The sequence below is a fragment of the Erigeron canadensis genome, chromosome 5, assembly GCF_010389155.1.
Source record: "Erigeron canadensis isolate Cc75 chromosome 5, C_canadensis_v1, whole genome shotgun sequence".
NCBI lineage: Eukaryota > Viridiplantae > Streptophyta > Magnoliopsida > Asterales > Asteraceae > Erigeron > Erigeron canadensis.
Window position 1 is genome coordinate 40,317,086 of NC_057765.1, and position 15,723 is coordinate 40,332,808.

A 15,723-nucleotide genomic window follows, 5' to 3' on the forward strand; every position below is an offset into this window, starting at 1 on the left:
AGCAATAGGTGTTGTTGGTAGCTTAAATAAAATTGAAAAACAACGATGCAAAACATATTTAGACATGTGACCTACAATATAATAGCAATATCTTATTAATATTTTCGATTTACGACAGCCGCCGTTTTATATTTTTTATTAATGAACCTACCATATATATGTATTTTTTTTGGCGTGCATGTCTTTGAATTCTCAAAAGCCAACTTGCTACACAGTCCGTTGTTTCATATTCAGATACTACGAAGAAATTCAACTATATATAACTTGTTTAATCAATAACATGTCTTAGCGTGTTAAGTGTCATAATTTTTTTCACAAGAAAACTCAAATTCCAACCTCTCTGGGTACAAATAATATAAAGGGGGTCAGGAGTGTGAAAATGATCGCGAGATACCATGCGTTAGGCCATATATATAAATCTTGATTAGAGATTTAAGGACTCATTATACTTAAATAACATTTATTTAAAAAACAAACTTGTGTATTACTACTAATTACCCATTAAGTTTAAATCCTGTGTGTTTCTACACACTTTTGTGCGTGATTAGAATATACGAGTAGTTACCAAAAATCGAAAGTTATGTGTAATGCTTTTGTCTAGTCTGATCTCTAAGATAACAATGGGCTCAGATAAACAGATATCAATGTGTAGAATTTAAAACTTAATTATTTTCTTTTGTAGTCTTGTCGAGTTGTAGACTTAAATAGTTCATGATAAATATGAGTTATGTTCTTAATTACCTTAAATGACTTGTGTGTAAAAAAAAAATGTAACTTTTAATGTAAAAAAAAAGGATAAAATTATGTGTTGCTACATAAATGTATTTCATGAAAACAATTAATTCATTATAAATCGAAATTTTTGGTCCGTTGATTATTTGTTAGTGTGAAATGTGGTAGGAAAAATTAATCATTTAAGTGGGTTATGGTTTTTATTATGGGGAAATGAAAAGGATAGAGATAAGCTTATCTTGTCTCTATGTTGGGTCCTATATATGCTTTCGGCTCATTGTCTCCGAACCCAAATTAACCCAGCCCATGAGTCTCACACTACTCCCCTGACCTCTAAATCAACGGCTACTTTGGCTCCTGATGGTTCTTCAAAATTCAACCCATTTATATCATTGGACTAGCTTGTGTCATTTTCTAATTATTAGTGTCACTATATTCTACTTATCAGATTCATTGCTCCATATATAACAAAATCTACAAAAATATTTCCTTTTTGACTAATTGTATACAAACTTGACTGAAAGATCAGTTTATTACTAGTTGTAGCATGATTTTGAATTTCGTATTGAAATATAGTGATATATCATTTGAAATCTTTTATTGAATTCCATAGAATTAGACCAGTCGCGCTATAGAATCAAAAGACTTTTAATTCGTCGAACACCATGTATAGGACCTGTGACATGCGTGATTTTATGTACCAACTTATTATTAGTTTAAAGTTATGCTTGATACAAAAAAGCAATAATATGCTTGAACATACAACTATCATGGAAGTCAAGGATATACACAAAAAGATGGCTTGTGTAAAAAGGTGAAAGTATATTTTATTAATGCAGTTTGTCTCTTAGAATTGTTTTTTATTTCCAAGTATTAGAAATTTCGAATCCAATGCGTATGAGTCAAGGCATACAAATTACAAAAAGCCAATTCGAAATGTCTAAAGCATATCACGTTATGTATTTACATTTTGTAACTTTGTATATATGAAATTTTTATGTAGGGTATAATATATTAAAATGAAACATGTGGGCCTTTCCCATTCAATGACTTGTAGAGTTTGTTATGTTATTTTTATTGTGAGTCAGAGCCGTTCTTGAGGACTCAATTGTTCAATTTTTTTCAATTGACTTTCCAAATTTCCTTTAAGACAAATGGCTAGGAATGGCGACATGCGGCTTCTTCAACCACGACTTAAAACTAGTTAAAAGTATGGTCGATGTTGGTGGTAAAATATAGAGAGTCGTTGATGATGCCCTCGAAAGAAAATATTTTGTTTTTGTTTGTTAAGCATTTAATTAGTGTTTACTTTCTTGTATAATAATCGGGGAATTAATAATTGTACCCTACCTAGAACAACTTCAATCCGAATCGAATGGTCTAGTTTTAACTTTTAACTATTGTACCCTACATAGAACAACTTCAATCCGAATCGAATGGTCAAAGTGGTATAGTTTCAACTTTTAATTCTCTGTTGTGTCTTCTGCACCTCTAATGTAATCCGTTCTTGTACTTTCAACTAGTATCTTTCTAGTTTTTGGTTATTAATATACATCAAAAAAAAAATCTACCACTACTATAAATTATATAATATCTGTGATGTATGTTATATCAGTTGTACTTAATTTGTGATAGATTAATATAAATGATGGAAGTACGACTCTGTTAATTATGTTGCTATAGACAAGATGAAAAAATAGAATGGTAATTCATAATTTTTAAAAAGTTTAAAAACTAAAACTATGTCAAATGCCATAAATGATTAGATTAGATATGATTTTAACAGCTTAACTTTGGATAACATCTGGAGTATTGCATATTAAAAGAACAGGGATTAATCAAAGATTAAGGTCGCGTTTTGTTCACAGAATCTGATAGAATTTGATGAAATTGGAATTGAATTTCATTCCTTAATGCGTTTGGTTGCACAAAGAAGAGGAAATCTCATTTCACAGGAATGTAAACATTCCATCATTTGATGGAATCTCCATTCCTTGGGGATGGAGGAAGGAATTTTATTCCTTCCATCACTTGAATTTTCAAAAAATAAAAACATTCCGTCAAATTTCATTCCTTCAAATTCTAATTCCTTTGAAAGATTCCATTTCTTCCCAAAACATTATGTGAACCAAACGCGCCCTAATAGTTGCACTTAGTAGAAAATGCGTTCAAAGAAAAAGGACAAGAAAGCAGATAGTATTTGTCCTTTTAGGTGAACTTTTCATATTTGTTCAAGAAGTCGGAAAATAAGAAAACTGAACTACTGAAGTACAAATTTATCATTTGGGCTGCTAAAACAAAAGTTATTAAGAGATGACCCAAAGAAAGGTGTAAGTTTTTTTTCTTTTCTTTTGTCCATTAAATCTATTACTAACAAACTTTTGTAAGTGTTCAAGACTAGCAAGGTCCGTGAGGTGCTCTGTTTAATGTAAAAGCTTAATTAAGATGCGAGAAAATGCCGAAATTTTCCTGTCCATCGTATGTTTGCACTTTTATCCTTCATTTGCATTTTTCGGTTTCCATATGGCATATTTAACTAAACTTTATCTTAATTTAATTTTAACTTCTATAAGAAAACTTGATGATCTTTCATTTCAATTTCACTATAAATGTTTCCTTACCAAGCATGCCTAAAAGCTAGAAGATTAAAGAGTAAAATACAAGGATGCAATGCGGTTGTTTCTTTTAGTAATATGGATTCTAACACTTTCATGTATGTGTTAATGGAAGTTTTCATCAATGTTTTGTTCATGGGGGGCTTAGGCATTGGACGAAGTGGACAATCGGCTGAGGTCTGATTTTTAAGGGGGCTCGACTTTTTATTTTTTTTTATGCATATATATATGAAAAGTTAAATTAGGGACTCCTTATTTTAGGGACTGTTAGGGACTCCTTCTACCTCCTTCTCCGGCCACCACCACCATCATCTCTGACCACCACCACCATGATCATCTCCGACTACCACCATGATCCTCCGGCGACGACGACCATCTCCGGCGAGACTTACACATGTGTAAGTAACTTACACATGTTTTAAGTACAATTTTTTTAGGTAAATCACCCATCACCGGCCACCCCCTATGACCTATCACCCTCTATGACCTATCACCCTTAATGACCTATCACCCTCAATGACCTATCAGTCCCACCAGCTTTGGTTTATGAATATCCTTAAGGGCGAAGCCCGCTCCGAATTATAATTTTTATTCAACTTACACATGTGTAAGTTGTACTTACACATATGTAAGTCTCGCCAGAGATGTCGCCGGAGTTGAATATGGTCGAAGATGTCGCTGGAGATAATCAGTGGTGATTAGATCTGATGAAAATGGACGGTCTAGATCGAGTCCCTAAAATAAGGAGTCCCTAATCTAACTCACCCATATATATATATATATATATAATATGTTGTTAACCAAGATCGTTACAAATTTTAACAATTATCCAAAATTTAAACAATAGTACTTAACAAAAAAAAGCTCAAGTAACAATTTGATATAACATTTATCATCGTTTTTATATCTTAGTTTATATAATTATAATTGTTGCGTATATCCTCAGAGCCCTTTTTGTATTCTCGGTCTTCATAAATCCTCATAGACGGCACTGGTTTTGTTGTATCTACAAAAAAAAGTAATATAATATATGCAATTTCCATAACACGTTTACTTTACTCTATAATCTTCTAGCTTTCATATCCAGCAAGGCTGAAGTTCTTTTCTACCAAACCTATAAACAACATCTCTACCCTTGGTAGGGATAAGGTTGTCTACATCTTAACCTCCTCCATACCTTATCAAATAAGGTATTTGGGATCCAAAACCGATAGAAGACGGCATTAGGAGTTAATTTACTTTCTCTTTTTTTTTCTACATTTATTTTATGTTTTCCAATAGTCAATTATCATAATTGTCTATATTTCGTACGGATTAGCCCCGTCCTTATTTAGCTGATCAGTCCAGCCTATGTCTAAATTAAAAAATGACACGCCTGAACAATTTCTAAGATTTGTTATTCCTTAAATAATGTTTGAAAGTTGAAGCACTCAAGTGTTAAACCAAACTATCATCTTTTCCTACAGATCAATCTCATTATCGACATGAGTTACTTAATGAGATATATATAAAATTTGAATTAGTGACTCCATTTTTATATTGCACGATTATTAGCATTAGGCTATGTATTTAACTGATAAGGTTTTTATAGATACATTTGGCAAAAAGTCATACCGAATAATGAATTGCCCCTCTAACCTACTTGATATGTTTGGCTTCAACAACATCCTTTATGGATTCTCGTAATCCACCATCAAAATTACATATTTTCACTTTTGAAAGTGAAAATTTTTCAATGTCTTAACAAATGTAAGAAAAGAAAGAAAAAACCTCCCCCCTAACTTACAACCACAACCACATCCTATTTCAGGTTGAGAATGAAAAACTAATTAACCACATTTTCTCCACCTATGCAGCAAAATCTAACGATAATAGAAAATAAGAAGAAAAAAAATAATAATCCATTCTTTACCACCCCCCTTCACCTAATTTAAAAAAAAAAATAAGTCCCTCTTTGTCAAGAAAGATTGCCGCCAGCATGTTTACTCCATATTCAACCAATTTTTTGGGCATCTAGCTAAATTTTTGATCACATTTGCCTGGCACATTCCATTCGGACGCACAACATGTGGGTCCACGTTGAAGTTTCTACAACAAGATATAGGCTTGGCTTTGCTTTTGAGGATCATGGGGCAAAAATGAGATATGCTTTGGTTCTTATGGTGTTTAGAGATATTTTCCAGATGATTTCCATATTCTTCCCTCAAGAGAAATGATCATGACTGTCACATCATCATGGTATTTTCTACGATCTCCTTGTGGAATGTCCAACAATTCATGTAAATCCATCCCTGTAGGGAGTTACAGAAACTCGTCGTTAGAGCACGCAGCAGCTAATATCGTAGCTGGAAGTTTTGAACAATACCAATAAAATTAATGTGACCAAAAGTAAAATGTTAATTAGATTTCTTCAGTATATCCCAAATCCAACACAAGAAAATATATGCTAGAGATGACAATTTCAACCTATTTACCTAAATATGGTAAATTTGGCCTATATTTTTATACTCCGTATTTAACTAGTCAAATGAGTAAAAGTTGAAGACTGGCTGAAAAATGCAGTAAAAAAAAATGCCCTATGCAATGCTTACGACCCTTTGGATGACTTAAAAAATAAAGATTAATAATTCAACATTCTAGTTTTTGACATCATATCTAAAACTTTGAGCACTTGTTGAGTTGTTATATTTAGAAAGAGTTGGTGAGTCTCAAAACCAAGTGAGTTAAAACTACCCGTTAAGACCTATTAGCCAATCTGCTGTTTATACACCTCTAGTATATGATGATGCACATCAAAAACCTAAGGAATAAACCACACACTATTCAACTGTTAAGACCTATTAGCCAATCTGCTGTTTATCCACCTCTAGTATATAATGATGCACATCAAAAACCTAAGGAATACACCACACACTGTTCAATCGTGTTTAGAAAAAAAGCAGTAACTCGTTGTTTCAAGGGCTAACAAAATGGATTTAATAATGTTCTCAAGTTGTTGCTATGAACGAGCTTCAATAATACTTTGAACTTCATAAAACAATATTAAACTAAAGTTTATTTGAACTATCTGGAAAAATTAGAAAACATAAATTCAAACTATTTGCTAGGTAAAGACTAAGCTATTGACTTATTGCTATCAATTTATCTTGCAGGGGGGATTTTAACCAGCATGGGTCATGTTTTGTTGCCAATGGGTCAAATGATTTATAGGTCAAGTGATTACGACCTATTGTATTGATCTATTCAACATGTTAATAATAGTCTCTCTCTCTCTCTTCTCTCTCCTCTCTCTCTCTCTCACACACACAATATATAATTATTATTGATAATCTAATTTTAAAAAATTGAGGAAAAATGTGTGAGCTGGTCACCCACCCTGTTTTAACACACCATAAAATGACCAATTTCACCAAACCCATTTTGACTTGCTACACAACCCACCATTAAAGTAAGGATGGCCAGCTTACTGATTTGATGAAACAGCAAACATAATAAGAGGGAAGATGTGGGAGGTTACCAGCTTTCTTAGCCGCGCGTAAAAGAAGCTCCTCAATCAGGTGTTGAGCAGGGTCCCCATCAGGAAACCTTTCCATGAAATTGTCAACGTGTGACACGACTTCCTGATTGGTGAAGTACTGATACAACCCATCTGATGAAAGAACCAAAAATTGGTCTCTTGGACATAGTTTATGGTGTCTAAGAGAAGGTAGGCAAGATATGTAAGGTGCATTTCCAATATACTCGTTACGAAACATCTCCAATAATGAATCATTCCATTTCGCCTGAAAGTATCCAAGAATAAACAAATCATGCACAAAGCAAAGGTACAAGCAGCATAATGATCAATGTGTTGTTTGAACTAGTACAGTAGTATGATGACCAATGTTTTATTTTAACTATTCAAAGACAGTGAATACCTCAATATTTCATATAAGTTAATAACAATAAAAAGGTGAGACAAAGTTAGAATTAAGTAACAAACCTGTTTGAGAGATCCAGCACCAAAAGCACGAGTAACCTTCAGACGACCTTTGACTCTATCATTTACTATACAATTGTTGTCATCTGGATGCTCATTTTTAATTCGAATAACTTCCTGCAATGGTAACAAGATTTCTGCGATAATTTGAGATAATCTCTGGTAAACTTAGGTATAAGACAAGAAAAGCTTAAAAACAAAATCAAATCAAGTTTTATTTTAAGAGTGTAATAAAACAATGTTAAGAATTTACCACCACACATATGTACAAAGACTACAATGAAGCTACCAATGATTAGTAGTTCACATTTCAGTTACATATTGGAAAACATACATCACAGCATATATCATTTAGAAAATACCTTATCTCTTAAAACGGCATCTATGATTTAGAGGAAGTCTCACATGCAAATGTCCTCAATTAATCAAATAATTCTCGCCAAGGTAAAAAAAAAGTGTCACCATGCAAAAGATCGATCCAATAAACAGTTTCAAAGATCTAAAGGCCACTAATAATATAAACACTACATTACGACTTTATACTTATTTTATTAAGTGGTCAAATATAAAGCCACATGTCTTGGTACATGATGAGCCATTACTTTAAAAAATGATGACGGGTTGAAAAGTGAATTCAGGTAAGTGAAGCATAAGATGCATCCCTACAGGAAGAAACTTTAGAATGATAGTGTAACTTAAATTGTGGTTCAAGTAAAGAACCAAAAGATATGTCAACAAAAAGATTAAAAGGAGAGAAAGCAATTACACCGACTAAAGTTTGGCTTGTACTCCCATCTAGTACACATCAAACCTTTCAGAATTACTTAAAAGGCTAGATTTGAGTTACAAGATAATGTGGCCTCTCTCTTACTATCTATAATCAACAAAAGTAATGAGAAGCACAATTTGACTATGATGGAGCTGCTAGTAGTAACTGTCCCCATAATCATCCAAGAATGCTAGATAGCATACTTCAAAAAAGAATAAAACACCTCAAATAATATAATTAATCAATAACAGACAAGAAGTTCACTCTTTTTTTCTGGCTTCATCAAAAACGTCTAAATAACACCAAGGTTAGGCTCTAAGTATGTTAAGAGCATTAAACATGATATATCATAAGTAAACTTACTTCTTCGATGCTTGTGCTATGATCGGTAGATAGTTGTAACGCGGTCAGCCTCATATCTTGATCAGCAACTTCATTTTCTGTGTCGTTCCCCTTCCCAACTGTATCTAAGGATTCCTTGACTACACTGTCATCAACAATCCCACTATCCTGCGGTTGAGATGGATCTTCTGTTTCTTGGTGTTGTGCAACAATTGCCCGGCTATCTCCTAAATTCATCACATACACGTCCTCGTCTCTCATCAAAACAGCCAATAAGCAGGAACCCATTAGCGCAAGCTCTGGATATTGATCCATAACTTTATCAGTCATATCCAAATACGCAACCTCGGTTACTTCCAAAGCCCTCGACATTGCTCTCAACACCAAATCATGGTCTACCGGACCAGCTTTTTTCTTCCTAACACTTTTAACAACATTACCTGTCTCCTCTATTCTGTTTTCCGCTTCTTTATGCTCTTTAGTATCCAACCCAAATTTCCAAGCAAACAACTTACTACCTTCCTTATGCTTAGTGAATCCATTTCTTAATTTAGACAGCAGTAATGACCTTCGATTAACACCGGAACTGTTTTTGCTTACACTAAGTGCATCATCCACCGAAAATGCAAACCGCTCAGAACCAGAAAGATCAAGCCCATCTTCAGGTTCTTCCTCTGCAAGATATTCCCATAATCTCCTTCTCCTAATCACTATTTCTTCTCCTGATCGAAACGAAACCTTCTTTACAACATTCTCAGGTACTAAAACAACATCTCTAATTTCTTTTTCTTGTAATTCCTGCAAACAAGATTGAGCTTGATCTTGAACTCGAACATCACCCTGACTATGACTCTGACACTGACTCTGATCCTGAACCGTATTATCCAAATCCCAAAACAAACCTTCAAGCTCTTTATACATCGCTTTATACAAATTCCCCATCAAAAAACTCAGGAGCATCAGGACCATTAAACCCATCATAAATCCCAACAAACAACCACCCATGTTCTTCTGACACCACCACATGAACCCGATCTTCACCCGCTTTCCCCAACGCCCATTGCACATCCCTGTCATCCTTCAGCCCTCCCTCCTCCCCTCCCTCTCCCCCTCCACCTCCGCCTCCCTCCTTCCGGCCTCCCACAAAATTCCTAACCGGAACTACCCAAGGCCTCGGGAAATTTCTATTAAATGCCTTCCTAATCCCATCCATCCCCTTTCCTCCTCTTCTTCTTAAGGTACATTCCGCTATTCAACGGTGCCGAAAACGGAACACCACCACTACCTCCACCATGACCTAAATCCGAATCCAACGGACCAGACAACGCCCCACGCTCAATCGGTCCGGACATAAAAAACCCTCCCCTGCCTGAATCAGAATCTCCTCTAGGTAAAGGCTGCAACGGTAAAGCACTAAACGACGACGTACTTTCAAATCCATTAATTACACTAACACTATTACTACCAGCCTTAACACTACTACTACTACTATAAGTAATATTATTAATATTATTGTTATTATGATTATCAGTATCAGTGGCAGAATCGTAAATATCAACAGTTCTAGGGGTAAACGAATTAGCACTTACATAAGCGCCTGAAATCGCTTTAAATCCAGTTTCCAAAACGACACCGTTTTGATTTTGAGAAAATCGAAGCGATTGAGACGGAGACAAAAACCGATCGGAGTGAGTAGGTGATATAAATCTCGCAGATGACCTGACGTAACAAAAAGAGTGACCTAGGGTTTCATCTAGCGGCGGCGGTTGCTCGCCGGTGCCGGTGAAGTTGAGGTCCGGTGAGGTGGTGCTCCGCCGTTTGCTTAACGCCGTCGATGGATTGAAGCAGGAGAATCCACTTCCCATCACATTTGATTTGTGACTTTAGTAAAATGAAGTGAAGTTTGTTGTAACAAATTTGTATGTATATATGTATGTATATGTATGTATATTTTGAATACACACAGTAAGCGTGTGTGAATCAAAGAAAGAAGTAGTGAGAGAAAAAAGAGCTGATTGTTTTGTGTTAAACAAAAAATAAATAAAATTGGAGAGAGAAAGAAGACTTTGCTTTAAATATGAAAGAAAACTTTCATGATTGTTGCACATATTAAAAAATTAAAAATCAAAATCGATGGGTGTATTTTCTCTTCTTTGTAGGGTTTTGGTTGAATTTCTTTGAAAAACATAATGTTAATATTATTAATACATAAGTAAAATAAAATAAGTATTAAAGTAAAATAAATAAAATAATAAGTTTTTTTTTACTGAAAATCATCGTGTATCATTAAAATTATCATGCATCAATTGCTTCATAAATCTTCGTGCATCAATTTAACTATGATCTTAGGGTCAAGATCTTGGTCTATTTATTTTACTTTAATACTTGTTTTACAATATTCAACCCCAAAATATCATTTACCTAATCTTAACAATCACACAAAAATTTAAGGTGAGTGATATATCTACAACATATTTTAGCCATCTACAACAAAAATACATATTTATTGCAAAATATACAACTGTATAAAGTATGCATTGTTGTTGATTACCAAAATTTGTTGTAGATATGATCGACTAACATTAAATTAAAAAAAACTTACAAAATACATCAAAGTACATTAAAAAAACATATAGTTATTCTTCAACATGATAAGAACTAGGTTTGTTTTATTTTCATGTATTTTAAAGTTTTTCGGTAAAAAATACCTTAGTCTTATTTCATTAGAGTTTAGAGTAATGACATTAATTCTCATAATTATACACGAGTACGGTATCCGCGCAATGCGGCGGCGAGCCGATGATGACGGTGGTGGCGACATCTATTGGTGTAGGTAAATATATTTGATTTAAAGGGGTTGGTAGAGATATTTTATAATATAATGGACTAATGGTGTAATTTAATATTAAGGGTTGATGATGATTTAATTCATTAAGAGTATTTTAGTCAATTCGCATGTCCCATTTTTGTAACTTTCAACATAAGGTTATAATTTTTATATAGTAGTATAGAAGTATAGATTATCACATATTTTACAACTTATCAAGATAGATTTGTAATTTATGTTAACTTTTAAATTATAAGTTATCTTTTAGTTACTTCTAGTGTCCAGCATGCCAATGTAAATACAATACTTATATGATAATATATTTAAATGAAGTTTGAATTTATGCCTTTCAGTATTTATATTGCATGTTCGTTGTCATTAGACTATTATAACATGAACTCGCTTTAAACTATAGTCAACATAATATCTACAAGTTAAGTAACAGTGTAACACGATTGCGAAATGTAACAATATCAAAACATTAAAGGCGTGTTTGGTTGCAGAAAACACCTCTTGTTTTTCATTTTTATTTTTTAAGAAAACATAGAAAACAGAAAACGCGTTCTAATCATAGTTTTCTATAAATATTTTCCAAGAAAACAGAAAACAATGTTTTCTACTTTTCAATTAAAAACCTGAAAGCATCTTTTTCTTGTTTTCAATTTCCTCTTCCCCTTCCACTTACATCTCTAACATATTTTTTAATATTTTAATTAGAACGCGTTTTTAAAATTCTTATTTGTTTCCTACAAAACTAAAAGGGTTTGTATTTTCTAGAAAATTAGAAGTGAAAAATTTGAAAACATTTTCAACAACCAAACGACCCTAATCAATTGCGATGATGCACATATCATTTCCGACAAATTGTTACTCCTTAGTCCTTAATACTTTACATGATTTAAGTATACATAGTTGAGTACTTGAGTGTAGTTTAACCAAAACAAAAAAGTATTTGCTATAACTAAGATTAACTTTAAATAGTTAGTTACCTCGGAGTTTCTTTCAAATGTTCTTATAAATAAAGCTTTTATATACATTTTGAATGATTAAGTATAATGTAAAAATAATGAAGTTTATTGGATACTTCATTGGAAGTTTGGAACCATATATAAAAACGGTTAGTAGTTTATGATTGTAATTGTTATTAAAATAGTTAATTTAGGATTTGTAACTTTGACTTGACATTACCCAAGGTAAATACTTAAATAAGTAATGTTGTGCAAAACTAGGAACTTTGGGAAAGTTGTTTTTGTAATACGTGGACGGTGGAGATTCAAGTTGACATAAGAAAATATGCATGTCGCTGTATGTAGCTGTACCTGATAGTCAAACGCCACATTGTTTTTGTCTACATTTTGTAGACTTTTTTCTTAATTCATACTGTTTATTTTTACCGTGCGTTATGTTGTTTTTAGAAACCTTATCAAGTAAAAGATACATTTATTTGTTTCCTATTATGATTATGACGTGTTTTCTAAAAATATGTTATCATGTACATATATAAGATATAGTATTCATTTACATAATCAATTCTATGAATAATTGAATGAAAAAACCAAATGTTAATCATGTATTAACTATACGAGATGGGTACCCGCGCAATGCGGCGGCGGCGGTGACGGCATCGGGTGGTATTAGTGGCGGTGGTGGTAAAGATGTGGTTATTAATCTAAAAGTAATAAACGTAAATGGTAGTGTAGTTATTTTATAGTTAAGAGATGTGTATTTTGTAAGTAACTTTATTAAGATTATTATAAGATATTAGGTGAAAATATTTAAATTAATTAATAAAGAAGATAAATAGTTTGGAAAAATATGTGTGTAAATTATTTTAGGAATATATTGGGTGGATTTAATGTGTGAAATAGAAATGTGTTGAAAATTAAAAATATTTTTGGTATTTTAAAGGTAGAGAGTTGAAAAGTGGGTAGTTTGTTTATTAATATAGCATAGATTCAGAAATAAATGGTTTGATGGTAATGTAAATTAAAGGGTAAAATAAGGATTTTAAAGGTAGAGTGTTTAATTTGGTAAGGGAGTAGTTTGTTTATATAGGGTGTATAGATATGTGTAATTGATAAAAATGTGATAAAATTGGGGGGAAAAATGAAAACACACTAAAATTATACTTATATATGTGAAATGTAAAAAAAATGAAAAATATCATATAAATCATTATAAAAAGTAAACAAATATTGTTTATCCTTATAATAACCGATTTCTACTTTCAAATATTATTAAAAAAAAAAAGGTTATTTTATGTTAAGTATCAGTTGGTACAAGGTTTGGTTTTAAAAACAAACTAATATGTTAATAGTTTTTTTTTAATGGTGAATTTCGCTTGAAGTAATTTTGTGTCGCGATTTGAGTTGTAGGTCTAATATACATTGTCTTAATCAAATACGCATTAGAGATTTCACTCGAAGTAGAAATGCCTAATTCACATACCCGTTTAGGAAAGCCCCTACTAATCCGCCAAAAGACACGACGATTAATAAGATTAAACCATGTCTCTTTATACTTGAACCTGGTTATACCCAAATCAAATTCTCATAGAGGAACTTCTTATGTCTATCCTATCTCCCTTTTCAATGTAAAGATAGTTGAATAGACTAGTATGTCAGTATGTCTCTTACCTCTTAATGTATTTTAACATCACATTTATGATTTATATAAATTTTCTTTAATGAAATATGATACAATATGGATCTCTCAACATTTAAAATAACTACGTTACTCTTTTTTAGATTAATTACATTTACATTATCATCGCGCCACTACTAACCGTCGTTGCCTCTATCAAATCATGCATCACTGTCATATCTCCCGGACAAACGTCCAGTATGATATACCATGTCACAAATATATTGTTATATAAAACTTTGGTTTGCAAGTAAAAATAAATAAATCGTATCCTATCTATATTCATATTACTATTCCATTATCCCATATGTCATTGGAGTTTACAAACTATTGCTTAGTGGATGACGTTGATAATGGTTAGACTATGGTTAATTAACTTATTGTTATATACAATATATATATCATGTGTATTTACCTATTATGTTATTGTGTTGGTTTATATAAAGGTCTTAACCCTAACCATTGTAACACACGTTCTATTGTTCTAATACATTCTCTCTTCCCTCCTCCAACATTTCTTCTCCTAATTCATTTATCTATTATATTGTATGTTAATTATTGTAGCACTTGTTATTGATCAAAAGATCAAGATTTATAACACTTATTATATTTATATTTATATTGAACAAATAAAAAAATTTATTTTAGGTATTCAACTTCAGATTATTAGTTATTTGTATCGATTTCTCAATGTTGTATTATTCAATAGTGTCTCATGTGTGTCACTAGTCACTACTTATAGAAGTGATAAAATAGTTACAAATGTAAATTATGCTTTTCTAATATGATCATAATCTCTCTCGACCAGGTCATCATAAGAAAAGACTGCAAAATCTTTCCAAAGTGTTATAAGACTTTAGAACGATACTAGCAATTAATTAAAAAGTTGTAATTCCACATATTACAACATGATTACATATCTATAATTGTTGGAGTGTGATTATGTTAAATATAAACTTATGTCCGAAAATAATTTAAGTTTAATTAGTATATTGATGTAATATATTAATTAATATAATCACGAATTGATTAATTTAAATATATTAAAGGGTCAATAGTATTTAAATTAATTAAAAGGAGGTGTTTAAGTGTAATTAGAAATCAGTGGAAGTTTCCTAATCCTAATATGATAAAGCCGAAATTTCTAAGGTTTGGAAAGTCTTCGAAGTTGCTTGCTCGTCAAGTCTAAAGCCCTAACTAATTAGCCTATATATAGAGGGCTAATTCTAAGGATTTTTACATACAATTACACACAAGCAAAACTCTTTTCCTCTCTCTTTCGGTCAAACCAAACTAAATCTCAAAAGGGATTTTGTTTGTTGGTGCTGTTCGAAATACAACATGGAACAACATATATATAATAATTAATGTCTACATTAATTATGGTTTTAGTGTAGTCGACTACATATGTTCTTGGTTCATGGAATTTCAAACTAAGAGAATTAACAAAGGAGTTTGTTGGATCGTGATTCGGGTACTAACATATGGTATAAGGGTGCTTAGCGTGCGATTATAGAAGGGTTTTGCTTTAAACCCTAATTCATCATAATAATAATATTATTTATAAGTTGATTGCATATACGTTTTTTTTTGCATACTCGTGAATTGTTATATGTTTATGTGCTCATATTCTAACAATAATTTCTTATAAAGCAAATCACTCTTCCCCATCTTTAAACTTTCGGCCTTTGAAATACCTAAATTACTATTCTCATTTATTCATTAATTTAAACATTTTCACCTAATATAATTATAATACCCTTAGTAAAATTAATTATTTTTACATTTCCTACATTAAATCAATTTATCTTTACAT

At 32.1% G+C, this 15,723-nt stretch overlaps 1 protein-coding gene across 1 annotated transcript; it reads right to left on the reverse strand.

Moving 5' to 3' along the window:
* Nucleotides 1–4,917: 4,917 nt before the first annotated feature.
* On the reverse strand, nucleotides 4,918–10,453 carry LOC122600783 (protein phosphatase 2C 29-like). Its single transcript, XM_043773544.1, is given in 6 exon segments — nucleotides 4,918–5,638; nucleotides 6,865–7,129; nucleotides 7,330–7,443; nucleotides 8,459–9,385; nucleotides 9,387–9,638; nucleotides 9,640–10,453. Coding segments are annotated over 6 exon segments (2,346 nt in total). The 5' UTR covers nucleotides 10,303–10,453; the 3' UTR covers nucleotides 4,918–5,513.
* Between the last annotated feature and the right edge of the window lie 5,270 nt (nucleotides 10,454–15,723).